This window comes from Hypomesus transpacificus, unplaced genomic scaffold (assembly GCF_021917145.1).
Source record: "Hypomesus transpacificus isolate Combined female unplaced genomic scaffold, fHypTra1 scaffold_51, whole genome shotgun sequence".
Lineage (NCBI taxonomy): Eukaryota > Metazoa > Chordata > Actinopteri > Osmeriformes > Osmeridae > Hypomesus > Hypomesus transpacificus.
This window is the reverse complement of record NW_025814024.1, coordinates 1,357,823-1,383,747: the sequence shown is the minus strand read 5'-3', so window position 1 is coordinate 1,383,747 and position 25,925 is coordinate 1,357,823. Positions and strand designations below refer to the sequence as shown.

Genomic DNA, 25,925 nt, shown 5'->3' with positions numbered 1-25,925 from the left:
GTTTGACGGACTGATGACTGGAGGTGCAGCTGTTGGGATAGAGGGAGAAGGGGAAAGGACGTAGCCCTGGGGGGTCCCGACAGAAAGTCAGTTATCCACCTGCAGGTGGAGTCTGTCATGTTCAGCTGGGAGAGCTTGTCCTTTAGCAGAGCTGGGATGATGGTGTTGAAAGCAGAGCTGAAGTCCACAAACAGGATCCTGGCATAAGATCCCGGGGAGTCCAGGTGATTGAGACAAAACAGAGTGCACCGATTCGCCGAGGCTGCCATCAGGGACGATATCTTGGCTTTAGATAGCAGGGGGTTTGCCAGCCATTTCTGCCGGGGCTGTAGCCCTGAACCTTTTGAGTGTAGCCCCGAATATAATTTTTATATCTCGACAGAACAAACTGTGTGTTATGTGAGTTTTCGTAACATGCTACCACAGTCTGTCAAAATAAATGCACTAGGGATAATATAATATATATATAAATGTCTATATAGCATGTCAGTGAACGTAATGTTTATATTACATATACATATACAAATTAAAGCAAACCTTTTTGAGCATTCTATATTGATGTTCCGAGATGAGGTCAAATAAGCCTGGTCAAGGTCCTATGTTAGGTTTGGGCTAACCCCCGAATGTTAACAATGTATGTCTACGTCCCTGCATAATAATGTGTATGGACGAAATAATTTACTTTCATAGACATTCAGTAAATGCGTGTGGACAGCAAATCACCCAAAAGGTGTGCCTTAGACAAATTGGCACTGTAATGTTAATGTTAATATTGATCTTCCCACTCAAATGTCATCCCTAATGGAAAGAATTCTAATGGATGATTATTTCCACACAAACATTTCAGAAACTATGTCACTGAAGATTTACTAACTAAATTGAAGCTGTTGGCTTTACCATGGAACCAAGGAGCTATACGACTCTGATCCTTTTCAAAACCTGCTCGAAGAGGCAGCTGCTCCTCCTGGAACCATTGGATGATGTGCTCTCTACCGGAGGTGGAAAGAGTGCGTGGCACACCCTTCTTCCTGTCGACACCACAGAGACAAAGACAGAAAAGTGGGTCAGGCGGTAAAGAGTATTTCTGCATTTAAGTTCTAAAGTTTGGGCTTGGGCGTCAGACTGCGAATCCCTAGATATCTGCTTGCAGCCCGAATTAACGAGACAGACCCATCACAAGTGTGCGGGTTGATGTACATTGGATCCATTCCAGGCCATGGAGATAACACTGAGGCTGTGGTTACTGATGTAAATTGATTATGTATGTAATGACATGATGATAACAATCTTGTGAAGTTTGATTCCAGGATGTACGGGGACATAACAACAATGACCCGACTTACTGTGCTATCACAAGCCACAACATACTGTACACAGCAACACTCATTTAGTTTAAAACTATTTTTTAAACTAATATCAGACATCCAAACATTTGGAGAATTTGGAGTGTACTTAAATTTTACTGATATTTATGTATATTTTTTTATAAGTATGCATACTCATTATTGATGAAGATTGCACCAATAAAAAAGCATACAACATACATTTTTTGCTGCTCATTTTCACATCAAAATACTAACAGTGAAGTGTAAAATGAAACAAATCTCTTCTAATTTCCCTTATTGCAAAAAGGAACGGTGATTTGTGGCAGCCTCACATAGTTGAAACGAAGATAGTTGAAAGAAAGTTGCATTAAAATGAAGAAACTGGACATATTACTTAAACTTCCCCTTAAAGATGCAGTAAAGTGGAATTTAAAATTAGTTTTCATCACACCACAGAAGAATGTGTGGTTAACTACGCATCCAAATTTGATTGAAAAAAAAACACTGACAAGTAGGTTAAATTAGGCTTTGAAATCGTGAGAAAATCAGCAGTCTTCTCAGCTGGAAACTGGGGGAGCGTGTCGTCTGAAGGAGCTGAAACTCCGCCCCCTTGAATTTATTGAATTTAGCAACAACAGCAACACTAGCTAAATCAATTGCAGATATCAGGACAGACCTACCTGCTAGGGCTGGGCGATAAAAAAATGTATCGATTTATTGAAGTAATGACTTCCCTCAAAGATATCGTAACATTAATTCATTTTTTATGATATCAATAGAGAATAATTAGGAACAGCAGTCCATTTAAATCTGTGATGCAGCCGGAAAGTTGCAGAGAAATGGTATCCTACGCTCACAATAATATTCTGACCTGAGCACCTCGAGTGGAGTAGCTAATGTTAACCGTGGAAAATAAGTCTTATTGCCGAAAACAGATGCAGCAATAGCCATGGCGAGGGAGCAACTTCCAATTAGGAAATTATTGATAAAAAGGGTTAGTCTTCTTCAGTTATTTGGAAGTGGTTTGGCTTTTTGAAATCCGACAAAGAGCAGAGCAATGTTTGGTGCAAATTGTGTAGTAAGCAAACAGGTGGCTACCAAGTTTGGTAATACGACAAACCTTTTTTACCACCTGAGGCAAAATCACTCATTAGAACATGCAGAAATTGTGAGTTTGCGCCAAGGGTTTGATAAAAAGCAAGTTTTTAAAAAGCTTAAGTTACTTGACCCCAGGTACGTGCTCCCTGGCCACAAACATTTCTCTCACACCGTTCTGCCTAAACTTTATGCCAAGTGTAGGGAAAAAGTTGAGGAAGAGACTTATTTTGCTACTACTATGGATCTGTGGTCTATCGTCTTAATTATCATTATAAATATAAATATCTATTGTGATATATTTTAACAAATATCGCCCAGCCCTATTTCCTGCAGTCTCTGAGTGTTTTATGTGTTAATTACTTTGTCTTTGCATCGTATCAGCTGAGTAACAGAATGCAACCGTCTGTGATCTGACGTAGATAGGTCGCTTGGACGTAGATAGGTTGAGTTTTTACCCTGTATATACAAAACCTGAGCTGAAAACGGGAGAGAAACTGTTCAACGGTCTAACTCCACATTTGAGTGCAACAAAGTTTTTGTGCATTGCATATGCTTTCAGGAACTCATTTCACACGTATATAATGTACTGAGAAGCAAATCATGGACTTTGCTTAACAGCATTTTTTACTTTTATCTTCTAGTGATATTTTTAAGCATTTACAGCTACTCATATCGCATTCCATTAATAAAATAACCCATTTGAAACAAGCTGATTTTAACAATATCACTCTAGCAGTAATCTTAGCTGGAATCACGATTCAAACAGTACCATCTGCAAACGAGAAATATGCCACCAAAAAGTTAATAATCTTGAAATGTATTTTTGGAAAACAGCTAATACAACAAGTTAACAGGAAATAAAGTTTGACGCATTTACAATTGAACTGTTGTCTGGCAAGTAATTAAGACACGAACATTCGTTCCTACCTAGGCTACCTACTCATATCAAGCTACATATGAGATATCATCACCGGGCCTGTGTCTGTGGCCTTTTTATTTATTCTGTAACTAGCCTAGTCGATTTAAAGTTCTTCCAGCTAGCTAGCCAGCTGTGTAGTACCTCCCGGAAGCTAACTAGTTATAGTTAATAAAAACTGAGAAATATATCCAATATCAGGGGATGTAGCCAGCCATGTTTTCTGCAATAACACCACCATGGGTTTTATTTTTGGTCAGCTGTTGTTAGCTATGCAAGTAGCAAAATGACTTAAGACTCGTCTTTCATTAAGACCGTGAGTCAGTGAGTCGTTGTTGCACATAACACGCTAGCATTCTGTTAATGAATGCTGATTGGTTAGTGAAGGACTGAATACGACCGGAGATCCCACTTGATGGCATTCAGAGCGGAACCAGAATGTCAGAGCATTAGCAACATCAGCAACAACATTAGCTAACCAAAACTCTTTCTAGCACGTGTATTGACAGGGAGAGCCTTACCTGTCAGCTGTGTTGTCAATGCCTCGAGAGAAAAAAGGAAGAGAAAAAACTGCCGTAATGCAGTATCTCTGGCCGTACGATGTGTATGATGTCATTTACATTTTAAAAGGCTTTTTAGAAAAAAAAGGCGACTTTAAAAAAGTCTTAACACCCAGCAGTGTGTATTCTTTTTGCCTCCCCCTTTGAATTCAAAATTCAAATTACTAGACAAAACATGATATCCTGAGAAAAGTGGATTTTGAGGGGTATAGCTCCATAGACCTCCATTCATTCTGCACTCACCCGTTAGCGCCCTCATATGGATCTAGGGTGGAACTGCAACCAGTTCAGAAGCTGGAAGTTTCCCATAAGTGGCAGTTCTCCCCATAGTAGACATTCTCTGGTATAGAGCTTTCACACAATAACCGGAAGTTGTGTGAAAGGTCTATCGAGTTTGATTTACTCCCGTGGCTACAGTCTGTTCTGTACTAATGCATTACCTGTGGTGCTGTATCGCTCGCTTTGAGAGGGACAGTGACCCCCTGCAGTGGAGCTACCTGAAGGCCAAGCCAGTGGTGTGCCTACACCAACTATAGCTGAGGTGAGGCTGTGCTTTAAGAAGATCAACCCTCGCAAGGCACCTGGCCCAGACGGCATATCAGGTAGGGCCCTCAGGGGCTGCGCTGACCAGCTGACAGGGGTTTTCAGTGACATCTTCAACCTCTCCCTTAACCTGTCTGTACTCCCCACCTGCTTCAAGAGGACCATCATTATCGCTGTGCCCAAGAACACCAAGGTCACATGTCTGAACGACTATCGCCCGATAGCACTGACCTCTGTCATCATGAAGTGCTTCGGGCGGCTAGTCAAATCATTCATCTGCTCCTCGCTGCCCCCCACACTGGACCCTATGCAGTTTGCATACCGGTCCAACAGGTCTACAGACGATGCCATGGCTCTGACTATGCACACCGCTCTCTCCCACCTGGACAAGGGGAATACATATGTGAGGATGCTGTTCATTGACTACAGCTCAGCATTCAACACCATCATCCCCTCCAGACTGGTCTCCAAGCTTGTGAACCTGGGACTAAGCACCTCCCTCTGCAAGTGGATCTTCCACTTCCTGATGGGGAGGCCACAGGTGGTGAGAATCGGTGACCGCACCTCATCTGTACTGATCACCAACACAGGCACCCCACAGGGCTGTGTGCTCAGCCCTCTCCTGTTGTCCTTGTTCACTCACGACTGTGTGGCAACGCACAGCTCCAACCTCCTTGTTAAGTTTGCTGACGACACAACCATCGTGGGCCTCATCTCTGACAGTGAAGAGTCAGCCTACAGAGAGGAGGTTGACACCCTGACATCATGGTGTCAGGACAATAACCTCTCTCTTAACATCACCAAGGACATGATTGTGGACTATAGGAGGCGGCAGGAGGAGGAGCATGCACCCCTACTCATCAATGGATCGGAAGTGGAGAAGGTCAGCTGCTTCAAGTTCCTCGGAGTGAACATCAGCAATGACCTCACCTGGTCTGTTCACACGGACAAGGTGGTCAAAGCGGCCCGTAAGCGCCTCTTCTTCCTGAGGAGACTGAAGAAGTTTGGTATGCACCCAGTCATCCTCACTAACTTTTACAGATGCACTATCGAGAGCATTCTGACTGGTTGTATTACAGTGTGGTATGGGAGCTGCACAGACAGGGACCGCAAGGCCCTACGAAGTGTGGTCCGTTCTGCTGAGTTCATCATCGGCAGGAAGCTCCCAGCCCTACAGGACACCTACCACACACGTTGCCTAAGGAAAGCCGGCAGGATTCTAAGAGACTGTTCCCACCCATCCTTCAGTCTCTTCACCCCGTTGCCTTCTGGCAGGCGTTACCGCAGCATCCGGTCGCGCACACGCAGACTGGACAACAGTTTCTACCCAAGGGCCATCAGGCTCCTGAATGGACACTGATATGGACATTGATTTACTGCACACTACTCACTTATACTCTGTCACTTTCAGCTACTGGTTGCACTATCAGTAACATTGCACTACTGTACCTCACTGTACCTCGCCACCAGGCTCCTGTATGGTCATTGACTTAGTCACTGATCTGCAAATTGCATTATTGTACTGTACTCCACTTAGGTTAGAATAGGTTATAGGGTTGAAACAGGTTTTATGTGCATTTAGGGTTAGTATAGTGTACTATTTATTGTTATCTGTAATTTAGGAAGTTTTAGTATTAGGGTTAGCATAGTTTGATTATTTATTGCTATCTATATATTTAGGAAGTTTCACTTATTTAAGCTCAGCATGGATGTAAATTATGCTCTGTGTACTTATATGTTATGTAATGCCAGGTGCTTGCGTTGTCTTGTCTTAAGAATTTCAGTGCCCAGTCTAACCTTGTGTTGTTCTGTGTACCTGACAAATAAAAGACTTGAACTTGAATGTGTGACGCATGCGCAGTACAATAAAGTTGGCATGCCCGAAGCTAGCAGCGCGTACGTTGACTGGAATACATTACATGGCAGAGCTGCCAACTCTCAGGGTTTTGCCGTGTGACACACGCATTTCAACCATTTCTCACGCTCTCACGCCACACCTTGTATATCTCACGCTAAAAGGGCAACGCCAAACAAGTAGCCAAGCTAATGTTGCCAACAGTAACGGACGACCGCAGGTTTATTGAGTGAAGCAACATTGACCGCAAACAGCTGTGTAAACTCGACTTTGGGGGGAGTGATGTTTGCGAAGGCTCGCCCGGGGGGTGGGGGGGGGGGCTACTACCAAATCTCACGCCAAGGTTTTTGGAAAAGTAGGCAGCCCTGACATGGTGTCAGAGGTCGTTCAAATATCCCAAGATCAGATGGGATTGACTGAAAGTTTTGATAACTTCCTGAAGGATTTGAGGCTAATTCTGATGGACTGTGAGTACACTGACCCAGACGACATGCTCGTTGACGCCATCATTGCGGGAGTGAGAGAGAAAAGAGTCCAAGAGCGGCTGCTCGAAAGAGGCGACAACCTCATGTTAAACAAAGCCATAGGAATACCTCAGAGAACTTCCTACGCAGTAACAAAATGCACAACAAAGGAAACTTTGCACGAAAAGAAGCATCAGTCAGTTCAACAAAAAACTGCACAAAGTGTGGAAAAGACCGACAGCACAAGTGGAACCAAGGCAAGTGCCCATCAAAAGGCTCTGTTTGTTCCTACTGCCACAAACCAAACCATTGGGTGGCAGTGTGTCACAAGCGAGTGGTAAGCGCTGTAAATATTGAGGCAAATTAAGATTCTCCAGATGATGAAGAAAATTCTGAATATTAATCTGAGGCAGCCTGTTGACCCCATGTTGACAAATGGGTGGTGAAATTGGAAATTCTGTCTAAAGAAGTGATATTCCGAATGGATTCAGGAGCCAAATGCAACACATTACATTTAGTCATTTAGCAGACGCTCTTATCCAGAGCGACTTACAGTAAGTACAGGGACATTCCCCCCGAGGCAAGTATGGTGAAGTTCCTTGCCCAAGGACACAACGTCATTTGGCACAGCCGGGAATTGAACCAGCGACCTTCTGATTACTAGCCCGATTCCCTAACCGCTCAGCCATCTGACTCCCCCGACATTAACGCTCAAGTTTTTTTATTTAAACTTGTCACATTCTTTGTTCTTCTGTCTGTAACTATGTGTTCTTATGTTGCTGCCTGTCTGGCCAGGTCTCCCTTGAAAAATAGTTTTTTTTCTCAATGGGACCTTCCTGGTTAAATAAAGGTCAAATATATATATTTTTAAATATGTTGTGGACAGCGGAAACAAGGAGTACCGCCGCACAGTCAACATCTTCGTGCAAGCACTCCAGCCGCCAACCGTCCACGCCACTGGATACGTGATGAATTTTGGACTGAGCCACCGAAGCAGTCAGCTGAATAGCAACCACTGTCTCCCACCCCTTCTGAAGAGCCTCACTCACCTCCCAGGGAAACCTTGAGCCATGCTCAGGCCCAGCAAGGTGAACAGTACATCACTAGGCGAGAAAGAGTTGTCAAGCCGCCTGACAGACTGACTTATTGAGGGCCAAGATGTGGTAAAGACACCTTTGGAAGTGAAGTGCTATTAACCTCTCCTTCCAAGTTAGTGTGACTAAAGTCACTGTTTTGTAAAGTTCTTATTTCAATCAGGAGAGACCTGGGATGAGTGAAAGATGTTTATTACAGAATGATAAATGTACTTCAGTGTTTGGAGCTTAGACCCCAGGGAATTATAGATCAACGGGCGCCTGCCCAACATTCGAAGAAGAATCCCCCACGGAGTCCAGACACTGGTGGCGGTGGCGGCAGCCGACAACCAGAGTCGAAGAGCAGATGAGGAACCGGGTGGCGACGGGGAGGTGGAGGGTCGCGCACTTGATAGCATGGACAAACTACACAGGGAGAGACTCGTATTTAAAAGGCACGGGAACATGTGACAGCGTTAATTGATAGACGGGAGCGCAACTCGAACTGAACCCAAATGAAAGCCCGACAGGAACAGAGGAAGAAGAGCGCTCTTAGCGGGAGGAGTGAGTAGTGGACATTATCGAGTATGCCCGAGTGCGGGGATCGGTCTTGCCTGACTGAACTTGCGCTATGCTTCATGTGTTTGTTTATTTTCATAAAGCCACTGAACTCTTGAATGGACGTTGATATTATTTAACATGAAGCCAGGACATTTAAACTGTTGACGATATTTCTGAGTTGCTCCTGTGTACATGTTTCTTATTTTGTTAAGGAGGGAGATGTAACGTATCGAGTTTTAATTACTCCCGTGGCTACAGTCTGTTCTGTACTAATGCATTACCTGTAGTGCTGTATGTGTGGCGCATGCGCAGTACAATAAAGTTGGCATGCTCCAAGCTAGAAGCTCGTCAGTTGACTGGAATAAATTACAGCAAGCACAGACAATAAGGTAGAAACACAATAGATGGCTTTGCAGCTTTGGGGATAACATTGCTGCCCTTACACTGCATTATTTTATTTAATGTTTGTTTCAGGCGCAATGGCCCATAAATGAATACATTACATACAAGAGACATGAATCTCCTTAATTAAAAAATCCTTAATTAAAAACAACACATGGCTTTTGTCCAGTGTAACAGTAGGTTCTCCAGAACTGGCTCCTGGAAAAAGCGTCTGAGGATAACAGGAGCCTAACTATGTCATTCCCAGACGCCAGGAGGCGAGTCGCAAAAGAATGCGTCAGCTTTCGCCTCCTTGCGTCAAAGGTGTCAACACGCAGCTGCGCAAAGAGCCAGCTGTTGCTGCTAGACCTTGGTCGCGACATGATCATCTTAAAAGCGTTGTGATAGGCAACTCTAAGTCTCTGCAGTGCACCAGCGCTATGGTTGCACCATAGCTGGGCGCAATACAAGGGAGAGCAGTGTGCCATAAACAGGATTCGCTTCGCCTCAGTAGAGCATTTGCCGAATGTTCGGGTTATAGTGTTTTTTGTATACAACTGGAGAGTTTACGCGCAAATAGAGCAATCGTCAGAGAGATCTGGTGTAATTTGAAAACCGAGATAGGTCACAGAAAGAAAATAGGGCAAAGGCGTGCCGTAAAGCTTCACTGAGGGTGGCGTTCCGGGCAAGCGACATCGGTGACAGGAAAAATACATGCAATTTGTCTTTTTATCACAAAAAGTCATGTCATTTTCAGCACCAAAGGCCTCACAAATATGAATCCGTTTCTGCAGAGCCTTTACCGACGGACATATCAGGCAGATATCATCAGCATACAATAAATGATTAACAGGGACATTCGCAATAAAGCAGCCAGCATTGGCGGCGTTTGGCTTCCCAGTAAGGTTCGAAACATACGTATTGAACAGTAGTGGACACAGTAGACTCCCCTTGGGGACACCGTTACCGGGGCTAAAGCTGACCGAAACGGTAGTCCCCCAGCGCACCCTGAAGGATAACCTATAAAACCAATATACAATGGTACGTACTCAGTAGACAGGTACGTTTCTGTCAATCAATTTCTGAAACAGTGCATAATGGTTAACCTTATCGAATGCCTTAGAGGCATCAAGGAAACAGACGAAGATGTTAGAGCCTCGTCTTTTAAAGTACGATTTTAACCCAAAGTGATTCGCTGTAGAAGACAGGTGCTTCTCCAGGCGGTTGAGCAAAAGTGATTCAAACCATTAAAAAATGGGGCTAGAAATAGCAATGGGATGATAATTATTCTTAATAGGATTAAGATTTTGTTTCTTGATTATTGGAATAAGAATGACCTTGAGTAGGATAGGAAAGACATGGCCGTGCACTAACATGGCCGAAAACAAAAGGGACAACAGAACGGTAGACCGAGATCCCGCGTGCTTTAAATTAGCATAGCATAGCAACACAAAATTGCCAGCTGTTGAAGCACATCCCTATTTCAAGTTATTCACATTTTCCTAAAATGAAGTATGGAGAGCTTGTCTTATCAGATAACTTAGAACAGCATTCTACCTGTCATGACAAAAAATGTGCGTGTCTCTGTACTTTAGGTGACCTAAACCTGTTTTTCAGTTTCCATTCACAAAAATAAGCAACAAACCCTCTGGGGCAGAAAGTAGGAGGCTGACAATGAAGCAGGCCATACTCAATTGTGTTCAGTTTATCAGGCTTTTGAAAAATCCACTGACAGCCGTTTCTGCTGTAGGCTACTTTATATGTGCATTATTGGGTGACTGTCTATGGTGAGGCACAACCTGTTCTCTCTGATATATGGGGGCCAAGGAGCTAAGCTGTGAAGCCACCTATTGTGTTTATATCACTTCTTATCGGGGGCCAAGCAGCAAAGCCACTTATTGTGTTTCTAGCTTTTCTTATTATTTGGGTTAGGGTAAGTTTCCTTGTGTGTTATGTAAAATATTAATGTTTTATATTGGTTTCGTTTTATTGTACAGTTCTATGTACACTAAAATTAATATGACTTGATCAACCTAGATTATAGTAAATGAATGAATAACCAAAACCATAAAAAGAGGCATTTTTACACATCATCCCCTCAAATTAATACATGTAGTACTCAACAATACAGCAGAAACAAGACTAATAGTCTACTGTTGGGGGATTTGTTTAAGATAAGTACCGGGATACTTTCCTTCCACAGTTATTGTATTATCATGCTGACTCCGATATAGATATTTATTCAGATCTCAATTCTTAAAATCCAACAGCAGAATTTTATAATATTACTTACAAATTAAGGGTATCACTAGTAAGAGTGAGGTTCCTGGGCTTGGGTCTAGGCAGAAGGGCCAGCTTCTCCCCTCCAAAGGCCTTGGCAGTTGCAGCTACTCGACCTTGCTCTAGAGCCTTCACCGATCTCCTACGGTGATCATCACGGGTCTGCTTGGCAATGGATCGCCGACGGAGATCTGCTGCTTTGGACTTCCGCACTATAAAACCCAAATACTGTATTTAGAACCCTTTTTAAAAACTAAAAATTACACATTTAACTACCAACAACTACCAAACAATCAGGTTTACAAAGGTTTACTTATTAAATTAAACCTTTCTTGGATAACCCAGAGAGGGTTCTTATTTGAACGTTTTCTCACATGTCTCCTGCCAGTCCTTGTCATCCCTCTCTTCTTTCACTTTCCTCAGGTCCATGTAGATCTGCTGCTTCCGCTTCTCCTCCAACCTTCTCACCTCCTCCTCAGCCATCCTCCTCTCTTCTGACTCTCTTTTCTGGAAGACAAAGAAAAATACACCTCAATAGCTCCACGTGTGTGAGAACAGATTTTTTTAAATGAGAGACGTGTGGCCCACAGAAAAAAATGAAAACACAATTTCCATTTAGGGAACAACAACTACTTGACATTGCCCACAATTACTATTTATATTATATTCCTCTTGCAGGTGCATTGTTGGATTGTCTGATGCATCAACTTCCTTGTTTAAACAACTTCTCTGTAAAAAATTGAAATAACCCAAGCATGTCAAAGGTAGGCTAAATGCTATTTTGTATGTAACAAAAACAGCTGGGGTCTCATTTATAAACATTGCATACGCACAAAACGGGGCTGAAAATGTGCGTATGCCACTTCCCATGCAAAGGTTGTGATTTATAAAAAACAAACTTGACAGGAGAATGTGCGGTCCTCCACGAAAACTCTGACCCATGCGTAGGCCTACGCACATTTTGAAAGTGGGAATTGGCAACACAGATGACCATACTGTAGTCACACTGCAGAAAGTAAATTTGGGAAGAACGATTACTTGTAATATTTATATATTTTGTTTTCCTCACACACTTTTTTTTCAATCCATTTCATCATTATCACGAAGATTAAATCCTGCAGTGTTATTTACGCTTGTACTGAGTGATAATTGTTCCATGAACACCTTGTACAGTCCAATTCAAATTTTAAATCAAAATTCAGCGGTCTCACCATCAGATTGGCCACTACAGGAGTGCAAGAGGGGAGATGACCCGACTGCATGGAATACAGGATAACATCCCATATCCTACCATAAGATAACTGCAGAACACAGTCTATAACTAAATATATTTATTTAATACTGTGCATATATCATCATATGTCAAAAACTGTCGCCTAGAATATCCCAACTAGAATAATTTTCACCAGCCGCCACTGTCTACTATAATATGGATTTAACCATAGTAGACCTAGTAGGAAATGTAATCGATCACTCAGAGGCTCCGGTAAATTCCTTCGGAGCGTGGAGATCCACTGTAAGTGACTCAGAGGCCTTAAGTTGAAACCTGTTTATAATCAGTTAGCCGCATCAACCAGACTAGATCAAAGTTTTCACCGCCGTAGCTTGATAGATACGTTTCAACGAGAACAAGTAACTTAAAAATGCACAATAATAGTTTATTATCTAAATAGTAAGATAATCAATACAATGATAATGAAATATCATCAGATACAAAACATACCTTCAGAGCAATGGTTAAAAAAAGTATTTACAATGAAGACTAGGCGCCTAACGTACCGGAGCTGTATCGTAAACAGAACTCAAAGTGATTGGTAAAACTTCTTCCTATATACACCCAACCTGACTCAAATGGGTACACCGGTCATATGACTGAAAAGTCGTCTAATGCATACAAATTGGATCATTAATCAAGGCTGCAGTAGACCAAGTGGTGCCCTTGCAAGACAAGGGAATATGTTAAACACATGTTGGTCTGCTGCAGGCACAAACTGTAAACCCTGTACATGTACATGTTACAGTATTAAAATTATAAAATGTAAAAAAAAAAAATTACTAAAATGTAAAACATCAAATAAGAAAAAAAATCATATCAAACATGACATTAAAAGCTGGTTAGAACGATATTTACACACTTTAAATGAAACATTTCAGAGTCTTCCTCTGTCCACCTTCCTCTTCAACTGTTGAGATCACCTCTCCAGAGGTGTGTCATTAAGGTGTGATTGTCATTTTAGCATTCATGCAAATCATGACTGTCCCAGGCGAGTGTCTGGGTGACCAGTGACAAAGGGGCTTTCACTAGTTCTTTCAAATAGATAATCTAGACAGGCGTTAGCAATAGGCTAGACTGCTATTCGTTTTCGGGCAATTTTTTCAGAAGCTTCTTGTCCAATGCCGACTAAAGCTATTCTAGCTAGAGTCATTCGCTAAGTAAGGTATGTTGATGTGTATAGAAACTAGTGCTGTCAGTTTAACACGTTATTAATGGCGTTAACGCAAACCCAAATTAACGGCGTCAATTTATTTATCGCGCGATTAACGCTCTTTTTGGCCTAGCAAACTTTGTAGTTTTTTTCACATGATGTTGCAACAATTACCGACGTTAGAAAGACTACAACACCACTGCGGATCTAGCTAGACCGGAAATAAAACAACAGGCACACTACACACACTTGTTTGGCTTGCGAGCCGGCTAAAGAGTAGTAGCAGAGCCCGTTTATGGATATTAGACATTCTCTGGTAGTAGGCTAACGTTACGTTTTGAGTGGATGGCGAGCGCGAGACGCCGAAATGGATGCCAATAAGATTCTGAATGGAAAGTTTACTTTTAAAAAGTTGCCAAATGGTTCCATTGACAAGACCAAAGTGATCTGTGTGTTTTGTCGTTGTTAACTGAGCTATCATCGCAGCACGTCCAGTCTGAAATACCACTTGATGGCCAAGCACACAGCTGATGCGATTCATGCAAATTCTCCGCCCCCTCGTCAACGCCAGGCGATTGCAATGTTGTTTTTAATTAAAAAAATATTTGCACAAAGCAATCCGAACCACTTTTCCATGTTAATAAGAGCTTTAAAATTTGAAAAAAGAATGGGATACAAAGAAATCAAGGGACATTTAGAATAGATAAAAATGTGCGATTAATTGATTAATCGCGAGTTAACTATGACATTAATGTGATTAAATATTTTAATCGTTTGACAGCACTAATAGAAACCAGACATCCCAACCTGCAGAGACTCATTTCCGGGAGGTGGCTTCCGCCCCCCCCTCCGCAATCCGGACACATGAAGTACCCCCTCAACCAGCCAAGCCCCCACCCCTCGCCCCTCGGCTTGAAGCAAAGGCCCCGGTGGATGTAGGTGGTGTTGCATGTACGGTTAGGTTTCCGACTCTTCCGGTCGTTTTTATTCTATTAACTCCATTCAACATTTACAAAACTATCTCCCCCAATAATTTTTGTTTGATTCTTGAACCTGGCTCATACTACTAGCTTTTTCATAGAATAATTTTTCCCGATTTTTGCTAAGTTCGAAACCAATCCAAAATGGGTAAACTAGCAACCCATTTATTTGCTTAATCAATGACAGTTGCCTGCAAATGTGCTGGCGGATACTAACAGGGCACGAGCACAAAATTTCACATTGGCCGATAGCCGATTTACATGAGCTCTCGGAGCTAGGAAAAAAAAGAGCCACTGTTTAAAGCTAGACAGGAAGACACGGAAGTGGAAAGATGGTCGCGTCCAGTCTCGCGCTCTAGCTTGCCTCACTGCGCCACTGAGCACTTTTCATGGAAATGAATGGGGACGCCATCTTGGAAGACAAAAGTAGCTTACTCTAGTTATATTAACTCTATGCAACCAGCACGTACACCCCTCCTCCACCCCCCGAAACGCTGTCATGACGCGCGATTTGCACCTATCTCTAACAGAATTGACAGTTTCACAGTCTCGCTCGCTCAAAATACAAAATCCTGGATTTCAGGGAGATTGTATGGCATTTGCGGGCGTCAAGGAGCCGCTATTGAAATGCGGGAGACTCCCGGACCTTCCGGGAGACTTGGGATGTCTGACATATTTGGAATTCTACCTATGCTAGATACAGGAGACGATAGCATTGCTAATAGGCTAACTGTTAGCGACAAAATCATACTACAGTTTGTGTTTCTGATGAGCATACGGTTGGAACAGCACCTCTTTTCAGCAACAGCAGCTTAGCAAATCCCTCTTTAAATTGTCTAAGGTATTCATTCAAAACTGGCCTCGGTGAAATGGTTTGAGCAAATGTGTAATTGAGGGTCGAACTGCACAGGGATCTTCTCATAGACAAACATCACTGCCCGTCGAGTGTTTGGTTCCTTAGGAAGACTCTGAAAAGTGTCAGCATTCCCTGTACAGCCTGGAACACTGCATTCAACACCATAATCAATTTTCAATAAGCTAGAAAAACGTGCTTCTTTGTAATTCTGTGGAAGTACACAGAACAGCATACAGCACATTTTGGGGCGTGACAGAGGTACAGACCAGAACCCAAAAAGGTGGAGCCCCGTTGTGACGGCACAACAGGGGATTTTTCTAAACTGACTGTTTACAGCTAAATTCAATCAATGGCCCCTTTAAGGTCGGCACAGCGACGGACGCGTCCTTGCATCGGAACGGCATTGTGACGTCAGCTAGGACAGTTTTTGGCACTAGGACAGTCCCAATGTTACAGTAATACAATGGCCTACATAAAACCAAAATACACATTCTCAACCAGTTGACATATTATCCACTGTGTCTTGTCATTCTGAAAGTTGTTAAATTGAATAGGCTAAGCATCAACAGGCTAACATCAAGTAAGCCCTATAGCCTAGAATTTGCAAACAATTATATGTCGCTTTCATTTTTGCAATACTTGGACTGTGTTCTGACAATAAATGAAGAACATTGCATGTTTTGCCAGTACTGGATAAAGGGCTAGACAACAAACGCTCTAATGAAATAATCGCCGACTAACAACATGGAAATAAATGACAGATTGACGAAGGCATGTTCATTTTAAGACCGTGCCTTTGCTCCGTGAAACAAGCGTCCTCTAGCGATCATTACATGTCAGCAGTGTTGGGGAGTAACGCGTTACTGTAATAATATTACATTTGTCTGTAACGCGTTAGCGTTACTGTTGAAAACTTCAGTAATCGCATTACAGTTACTTATAATAATTTTTTTTGCATTACTTGCGTTACTGCAATCTGCATAGCGGGAGCAAAAATAAATCTAACTCCCCTTTACAGTATGTGTGTTTGCGTAACACTCGTCACTTTGACCTTAGCGCCAAAATTCAATAGGCAAAAACATAATGGCAAAGACATTGTTTGAGGGATGGAAGTATGCACATTACTTTGTTTTAGCAAAAGGGTAAAAACTTAACTGTACAATGTACATTGTGCCCAGGCCAAAAACATTTACATTTAGTCATTTAGCAGACGCTCTTATCCAGAGCGACCCACAGTAAGTACAGGGACATTCCCCCGAGCCAAGTAGGGTGAAGTGCCTTGCCCAGGGACACATCGTCATATTGCACGACCGGGAATCAATCCGGCAACCTTCTGATTAGTAGCCCAATTCCCTCACCGCTCGGCCACCTGACTCACCTGAAAAACACCTCTCTACCGCCGCAAACACAACTTCTAATCTTTTAAACCATCTTCAACGGCAACATGCCAACTCCAGATTGGTAGCTAGCTAAAGATCAATGGAGTCACACTGATGCCGATTAAAGTTTGCCGTTGCCGACACCAGCCAAGCAGCCATGACTGGACTTCCAACAGTAGGTTACCAAATCAGAGTTAAACAGGTTTGTAGGCGCATATATAGTTGTGTGTTATGAGTTATGATTTTCTATTGTTAATACATGTATTTTGATGATGCTAGTTGAATTGCTAATGCAGGAAATACATGGATGTTACCAGAATTTTATTTTCAGCTCAGTGGATCCAGGATTTGACATTATATCATATAACAATCACATGTCTCTTTAGGGAATTCATTTGATCAGAGTAAATAATAGCACTTTATTGTGGAGTTTACTGTTATTAGGTTCTTAATATTCCAAAAGGTTGGCACTGAAATCAGCTTTTTTTTATTTTATTACCAGATCTGTCAAATATCTGCCTCAAACACATCATTCTGTAGGCTTTTGGAGTATAGTACTGTAGCCTTGTTATGCTTGACAACTTGATGTTCACAACTGTCTCCATTGTTGTATTAAAAAGCATAAAAGAGAGATCTTGTGTATGTCCTCATTATAATTATATTATCATATTGTTATTTGGCAAGTAAGTTATAGTGCATCTCAGGTGATGTTATGGAGTAATCCAAAAGTAATGTGACTAGCAGTGTTGGGAACTTTACCGAAAATTAGTTATTAGTTACAGTTACTAGTTACTTATTTCAGAAGTAACTGCATTACTTTACTAGTTACTGCATAGAAAAGTAATTAGTTACAAGGGAAAGTAACGTTTGCGTTACTTTTAATTCCCTGCTTCTATTATCAAATTAACGCACACAGATAGTTATACTGTTGTGTGTTGCAGTGGCACAGTGTGGGACACGACAACTGTCAAATGTTATATCATTGTATGTTGCTCATTAGTTGCCTGAAGGCAATCAGTCTGTTTAGTTCTGCCTGGCTCAGAGACTGGAAATACTTCTGTTTAAAATCAAGCCCGGGCTGTTTTGATGAAGTGGCTCCGACTGCTTGAAAAAACCCAATGTCGCGCAGAGAGGTAAGGTTTTGAGATGTAAATTTCAACAACCTTCTCTGACACAACACTGAGCCCTCTGTGTAATCCCCAACAATTCAGATGAACACACAGGAGTAGCAAAAATCACTACACTTTATTGGGTAAAAAAATTCATAATAAAAAGCATTGATACAGTAAACTTCAGGCGGCATACAACACTGGGATAGACAAATGTGGCATAAGGACCGGGGTTTGAGATGGAAACAGCCCAAAGAAGCCGAGCACCCCTTAGCCACCTGCTGCCCACAAGGTGCGCGTCCACATTTAAACTCTCAAAATCGCAGAGCAAACTGCCACACCCACCCAAGGATTAGACTAAGGAGCTCACTGCACTCAATTTAAAGACTCGTATATAATCACGGCACTGCTGTCATGCGCACACGTTAAAACCCAAGTCACACTTCACGCTCTCCGCGCAGGGTAGGCCGCAGGCCAGGCACCGGGGTCTGTCAGGCCACAGTTAGAATTAATTTCGACTCCAAACCCCAACAGGTCTGTGGACGATGCAGTTAACATGGCCCTCCACTTCACCCTACAGCACCTGGACTCCCCAGCATCCTACGCCAGGATCCTGTTTGTGGACTTAAGCTCTGCCTTTAATACCATCATCCCCGCTCTGCTTCAGGACAAGCTCTCCCAGCTGAACGTGCCTGACTCCACCTGCAGGTGGATCACAGACTTCCTGTCTGACAGGAAGCAGTGCGTTAAGCTGGGAACACAAGTCTCTGATTCCCGGTCCATCAGCACTGGATCTCCCCAGGGCTGCGTCCTTTCTCCTCTGCTCTTCTCCCTGTACACCAACAGCTGCACCTCCAGTCATCCGTCCGTCAAACTCCTTTAGTTTGTGGACGACACCACCTTCATTAGGCTCATCTCTGGTGGAGACGAGTCTCATTATAGGTGGGAAGCGGACAACCTGGTGACCTGGTGCAGCCAGAACAACCTAGAGCTCAATGCTCTCAAGACAGTGGAGATGGTTGTGGACTTCAGGAAGAACACAGCCCCACTCACCCTCATCACCCTGTGTGACTCCCCAGTCAACACTGTGGAGTCCTTCCGCTTCCTGGGCACCATCCTCTCCCAGGACCTCAAGTGGGAACTTATTAGCTCCCTCACCAAAAAAGCACAACAAAGGATGTACTTCCTACGGCAGCTGAAGAAATTCAACCTGCCAAAGACAATGATGGTGCACTTCTACACAGCCATCATTGAGTCCATCCTCACTTCTTCTATCACCATCTGGTACGCTGCTACCATTGCCAAGGACAAGAGCAGACTGCAGCGTATCATCCGCACTGCTGAGAAGGTGATCGGCTGCAATCTGCCTTCCCTCGAGGATTTGCACACCTCGAGGTCCCTGAGGCGAGCGAGGAAGATTGTGGCCGACCCCTCCCACCCTGGACACTCCCTGTTCCAGCTACTCCCCTCCAGCAGAAGGCTGCGGTCCATCAAGACCAAAACCTCACGCCACAAGAACAGTTTCTTCCCATCCGCTGTTGGCCTCTTTAACAAGGCCAAGGACTCACACTGACTTTAAATCACAATCTGCACAATGACACCCTGCACATTGCATTTTGCACTATTGTATCGTTTGCACTATCTGTATTTTTAGGTTAGATTGTAAATTAGGGCTACTTATATTTTATTTTTTATTCCCCTTAGTGTTAGCTAGACCCCCCTTAGTATTAGCTAAATTTTGCTCCTTTTGTATAGTTAGTCCACATATTTAAGTTTTCAATATTCCTATATGTTTAATGTATGCACCTCCCTGCCAAGTAAATTCCTTGTTTGTGCAAACATTCATGGAGAATAAAATCCTTCTGATTCTGATTCTATATGCTTCTGCGTTTTTTGAAAAACGGACACATGGGAACGCCCTCGTCTCCGTGGAACGCCCTCTACGAGCTCTCCGTCAGCCCTCGGAGAACTTGACGTGCACCTCCTGAATTTTCTCAGTTGATTTTTTCAACTATCCGTCGTAGCTACGGAGAGCTATGGAGAGCTACGGAGACCCCCTTGGCTGTGATTGGTCAGTATTAAGTACCGCTTGCGTCAGGGGCGGGGTTGCCGTGATAGCAGGACGAACAGAATCCTTTGAACGCCATTGCTTGTAAAGTTTTTACAATTCATATTTCAGCTAAACGGTACATGTAAATCAGCATCTGAATTAAAATGTGACAAGAAATGGGCAGTGTAGTTGCTGAGAATGTGCGTATTTTATTGATGAAACGGCTCATTTGTAAATTTGCTCCGACTTCTCGGTAACCTTGGTAAATAAACACTCAACGACGTCTAAACAAAAAACCGTTGCGCCACCTACTCGTCTGGCGTTGAATTGTTTTCAGCACCCACAGCCTACGGAGAACCATAAACGCAGTCTATCCGTCCGTATCCGTGCGCCCGCCCATCCGTAAACTGAGACGCAGAAGCATATTTTGGCCTTTAGGGTTCGCATTGTGCTGTTCAATAGACTGTTAACTTTGACTATGACTTGTTCGGTGGTGCAGTACCTTGAACTCTTCCTCCAGCTGTGTCTGTTCCTGAGCTGCTGCTGCCCGTCTGACATGCTCCCGTTGCTCCTCCTCCCTCCAAGACAGCAGCTCAGGGTCTGGCAACATACCAGAGAACCTCTTCACCAGCTCTGCTTCCTTCTTCAATCTAGAAGTCACACATACACACACACTTCAACTTCAAAGGATGTTTGGGTTAACACCAGCTGTGTCTGTGAAATCAATTTAGAGGAACTACGAAGGGGAAATACAAGTTAATAAGTACAGGAGCGTGTTAATGCTTTAAAACAAAATAAGAATCTAGCCCGCAGGCTCACTTTGAAGTCCCTGAATGATTCTGGCCTTCATAAAGATAGTGTATGTACATTTTAAAAAGTGAACCAAAGAAGAACAAACAACTGGAGTTTATGCTATGTTCTGCACACATAAACTTAAAATGTTGCTACATTTTACTATTCTTTTAGAGCTGCCATGGACACCACAGTATGGTGCAACCAAACCAGGGTAAAGGCTACCATTATTAACTATAATAAAAAGGCAAGCTCTACCATTTTCCAATAAATTACTATTAACCTCCAAGCAATCTAGGTCATAGGCATAGCACAATCAAGGAAAAGTAAAACTTTCATTATAGGAGTGGCTGAGTCAATAGGCGAAGTAAAGAAATGTTTAACTGGGATTCCAGATCTGTTGGTACTATGTCTACATAATAATTAACTGTGCCCTTTTCAGATGACTGACAGACGTAGAATCCAAGCAGAAACTACCATATAGGTTATTTTGAGTGAGATGCTGTGACAGAACATACAGTGCCCTCCAAAAGTATTGGAACAGTGAGGCGAATTCCTTTATTTTTGCTGTAGACTGAAAACATTTGGGCTTGACATCAAATAATGAACGTGAGACCAGAGATCAACGTTTCAGCTTTTATTTCCAGGTATTTACATCAGGATCTGATGCACAACTAAGAAAATATCACATTTTGTTTGAATCCACCCATTTGTCATGTGAGCAAAAGTATTGGAACAGATATACTTAAAACATATTTAAGTGAATAAGACTTAATATTTAGTTGCAAATCCTTTGCTTTCAATAACTGCAGCAAGTCTGTGACCCATTGACGTCACCAAACTTTTGCATTCTTCCTTTTTGATGCTTTCCCAGGCTTTCACTGCAGCCTCTTTCAGTTGTTGTTTGTTTTGTGGGGTTCCTCCCTTCAGTCTCCTCTTAAGCAGGTAAAATGCATGCTCTATAGGGTTTAAGTCTGGAGATTGACTTGGCCAGTCTAATACCTTCCATTTCTTGCCCCTGATGAACTCCTTTGTTGTTTTGGCAGTGTGTTTTGGGTCGTTATCTTGCTGCATGATGAAGGCTTTGCCAATCAGTTTGGTTGCATCTTTCCTTAAATTGGCAGACAAAATGTTTCTGTAGACTTCCGAGTTCATTTTGCTGCTGCCATCATGTGTTACATCCTCAATGAAGATTAATGAGCCCGTCCTAGAAGAAGCCATGCAAGCCCAAGCCATGACATTACCTCCACCGTGTTTCACAGATGAGCTTGTGTGTTTGGGATCATGAGCAGTTCCTTTCTTTCTCCAAACTTTAGCCTTTCCATCACTTTGGTAAAAGTTAATCTTTGTCTCATCAGTCCATAAAACTTTGTCCCAGAATTTTTGAGGTTCATCTCTGTACTTTTTGGCAAATTCCAGCCTGGCCTTCCTATTCTTCTTGCTAATGAGTGGTTTGCATCTTCTGGTGTAGCCCTTGTACTTTTGTTCATGAAGTCTTCTGCGAACAGTAGATAGTGATACCTTCACTCCTGCCATCTGGAGGTTGTTGCTGATCTCACTAACAGTTGTTTTAGGGTCTTTCTTTACAGCTCTCACAATGTTTCTGTCATCAACTGCTGATGTTTTCCTTGGTCTACCTGTTCGACGTCTGTTACTTAGTACAGCAGTAGTTTTCTTCTTCTTCAGGACATTCCAAATGGTTGTACTGGCTATGGCCAATGTTTCTGCAATGGCTCTGATTGATTTTCCATCTTCTCTAAGACTCACAATTGCTTGTTTTTCACCCAAAGACAGCGCTCCGGTTTTCATGTTGTTTTCACCTCTGAATACAGTCTGCATAGACAAAACCTATCTTACCCAATCTGAACCTGAGTGTAGACATTCAGTGGTATTTATTGATTGAATAATGTATGTAATAGGACACACCTGGGCAACAAAACACACCTGTCAGTCATATGTTCCAATACTTTTGCTCACGTGACAAATGGGTGGGTTCGAACAAAAAGGTGATATTTTCTAATTTGTGCATCAGATCCTGATGTAAATACCTGGAAATAAAAGCTGAAACGTTGATCTCTGGTTTCACATTCATCGTTTGATGTCAAGCCCAAATGTTTTCAGTCTACAGCAAAAATAAAGGAATTGGCCTCACTGTTCCAATACTTTTGGAGGGCACTGTATATGAGTGTGACAAGGCAGAAATAGGTCTATAGACATTTAGGCATTCAAGCAATGAAGGGAACCGTGCAAATTGCAGATAATGTGTCAGTCACGTTTTAAAAGCCTGTGAGTATTGAACATGTAATAAACAAAAGCACCCCAGGAAGCAAGCTAAATAACCTGCTTTTAAACATGTTTAGAGGGAACATTGTGGAAAGGTTTGTCACAAAGGTGACACATTTTAACTTAAGAGTTAATGTCAAAGTCCTAAGTGTGGTAACCGACTCCACATAGATGTATGTAATGCAAATGTGGTGATCTCATGAGGATGTAATGACAGATCACTTCCTACCTAAGCTCATCTGCCTCTCGCTGAGCCTGCTGGGCTGCCTTCTCGGCCAAGGCGTCATTACAAATCTGGACGTAGGGCTTGTCGGCATGGTGCTCCCCCATCACCCATACCCACACGTCACTGTCCATTCCTGTCAACCACGTTACACTCTTGGATGTGACTGGTGAACAAAAAATGTGAGAAGAAAACATATACAACAAACATGCACACACAAACACGTACAAGAATGCAAAAACACATACACAGCCAGACACAAACAAGCACACACCCACACATCCATTAGAGACTACCAAAGCAAAGTACTTCTACAATACACAATCCAGTGAGTTATCAAATACTTAAAAAAAATTACTGCAGGTCTGGTTATACCACATAAAGATCCATAGTATGTACCCATAATGTGTGCTATAGCTTCGAGAGTTGTATTTATCATCAATTGAATCAGACATATAATAATAATAATTATGTGTTTGTTAAACTGACACTATACAAGGCTGATTACAGGGAGAATCTGAACCTGTGACCTCTGGATCAGCAGTTAAATTCTATCCCCGAGCTACACCCATTCCCCATTTTCAGCCAATAAATCTGGAAAAAACTTTTCTTGAGACTTGCACACACATCAAGAACTAAACAATTGATACCTGTCTTAGGTTTCTTCAATCTGTTTTCCTCCTTTTCTAGTCTTGCTTCTCTCTCCTTCCACCGGCGGACTTGCTCCTCTCTCATCTTGATGAACAAAACTTGCTTCTGCTCTTCGTTCAACTCAGCCAGGAGATCAGGGTCGATGAACATGTCAGTCAAAATTTGTTGCAGCATCTCTCAGAAATATTTTACAGTTTTCACAGTGAACTTAAAGCTGGGGAAATTTCTCAGCTTGAGGTATTAGAGTTGAAGAAATATGTCTCAGTTCAATGTTGGCTGGTCCATGGTTTTGCTCACTCGGTTAGAACTTCCTAAAAACAAAGGGGCTATTGTCAATTTGAGGAGCATTTTTATAAACTAATATAAGGATAGCTCTCTGCCATGTGTCCACTGTATCTTAATACACCTGGTCTGTGTGAAACAATCACATTTATTGTATTATCAACTATTTGAAAATCACCAATACACATTCTAAAGTGGGCTATTAGTTGGCTACACTGCAATTGGACACACTGGTAGGCCGATTTATGTTAGGCTATGTATTTTATATTTAAATCTCAGTAGGCTTATATATCGGTCACACAGCCTTTCTCGAAAACGTAAGCTATACTTGACTTACACTTTTTACAGTATATCTAACTATGCCAATCAAAACCACGTCAAAGTCGTCATCAGTTTTTGTCGCATGTTCTTCTAACAGGAAATCAAAGCTTCTCGAACGTCAATTGTAATAAAGCCTATTCATGTTTATTTTGTCCATGGGTTTGGAATGTCAATGTGTGCATCATGTAAAGACAACAGTCACCTGCTTAAATTATTTTGTCGATTTCCTGAATAGTAAATTTCGATAGACCTACTAATGAATCCAATCCAAGAGAATTGCAGGTAAAGTTCGGTAGCAACTCAACAGATTACTCCGCGAAATTTCGCAAGACGCTCCCTATGCAATAAAAACTATTTACCTCATCCACTTCCACAAGATGTCTACGTAACCCATCCAAGACAACAAATTAGCCACTCCCATGTAGGCGTATATCCTCGTAGCCTAACGCCTAAAACTTGTATTCACAAACTATATAGGCTATTAATTATTGTAAAAAGGGCTACAGTATTTTAAATTGTTTTTAGTATTAGAAATGTAAATCAGCATATCGTTTTCTTGACGTGCTTTGAATTTAAAGTGGCTCAACTAGCCTAGGCCTATTGTAGAAAAAGTTTTCCTAACTAACAGTTTCACCTTTTTCCAACCTATATTAGGCTAATCGAGTTAGAAGGGGCAAACTTTTACTTTGAAGGAACAGGTAGTGCTGACTACACATTCGGCCAATGACAGGCATTTCACATTTAGCTCCACCCACGTGAGAAACATCGAAATATCAGGACGTTTTATGGTTTATGTGTAAAAAACGAGATTGTTATTACCAAAATGTTGTTACTCAGGTACTTACTCATTGTTGAGGTTTTACTCATTAAGTGGGAAGTTCCCACATAATGGGAATCTCGTGTGTTACAGAGGCAGCATGGAGGCTTGTCTATTTGAGACATTGTATACTTTTTCATTTCTTCACAAATAAATTTGATTTGAAACCTGAAATGATCCCTCTTTAGAAATTATATTCTTTATAATGTTTAAGCGCATGGATGTTTGTTTGGATTTCCGGGTTCTTAAATGAATGTAGTATAACCAACACATTCATCTGGATATAATTTAGATAGAGTATTTCATGCAGAAAGAGAACAGCTAGGTATTTAAAGTCATTTGACTTTGTATGGTACTTGAATGTTGCATCACAAAGGAACAGAAAAAAGTACACCAGTGGTTCCCAACCCTTTTTGGCTTGTGACCCCATTTTGACGTCACAAAACTCTAGTGACCCCAAACATTCAAAACAGAATCTATTACAAAAGTGGTTTTTATCATGTAATAGAACTTGTAATGATATATTTAAGTAAATGTTCATTTTAAAATACAATTTAAATTCATTGCGTTTTCCAAAGATATCCATTACACATGCGAGGAGGCACATTTTTAGCTGGTCGGTCCGTGTACGTGAGTTTAATTCCTTATATCATTATAACGGAACACGCATGAATACAAAAAACGTTTGTGAGTCCGTTTT

The 25,925-nt window shown here is 42.1% G+C and overlaps 1 protein-coding gene across 5 annotated transcripts in view; it reads right to left on the bottom strand.

Moving 5' to 3' along the window:
* sh2d4a (SH2 domain containing 4A) overlaps positions 1-24,969 on the bottom strand; it is a 61,719-nt gene extending 36,750 nt beyond the window's left edge. The window contains exons 1-7 of one of the 5 annotated variants that reach the window (XM_047017261.1): positions 24,768-24,969; positions 23,805-24,116; positions 23,161-23,320; positions 20,359-20,506; positions 11,431-11,563; positions 11,070-11,268; positions 898-1,028 (exon numbers count right to left, since the gene is read on the bottom strand). In XM_047017261.1, coding sequence (XP_046873217.1) covers positions 898-1,028; positions 11,070-11,268; positions 11,431-11,563; positions 20,359-20,506; positions 23,161-23,320; positions 23,805-23,979 — 946 coding nt within the window. In that variant the 5' untranslated portion in view covers positions 23,980-24,116; positions 24,768-24,969. Of the gene's footprint in view, positions 1-897; positions 1,029-11,069; positions 11,269-11,430; positions 11,564-20,358; positions 20,507-23,160; positions 23,321-23,804; positions 24,117-24,610 lie in introns of all 5 variants that reach the window. The other 4 variants (XM_047017262.1, XM_047017264.1, XM_047017263.1 and 1 more) reach the window with 4 other exon arrangements.
* Between the last annotated feature and the right edge of the window lie 956 nt (positions 24,970-25,925).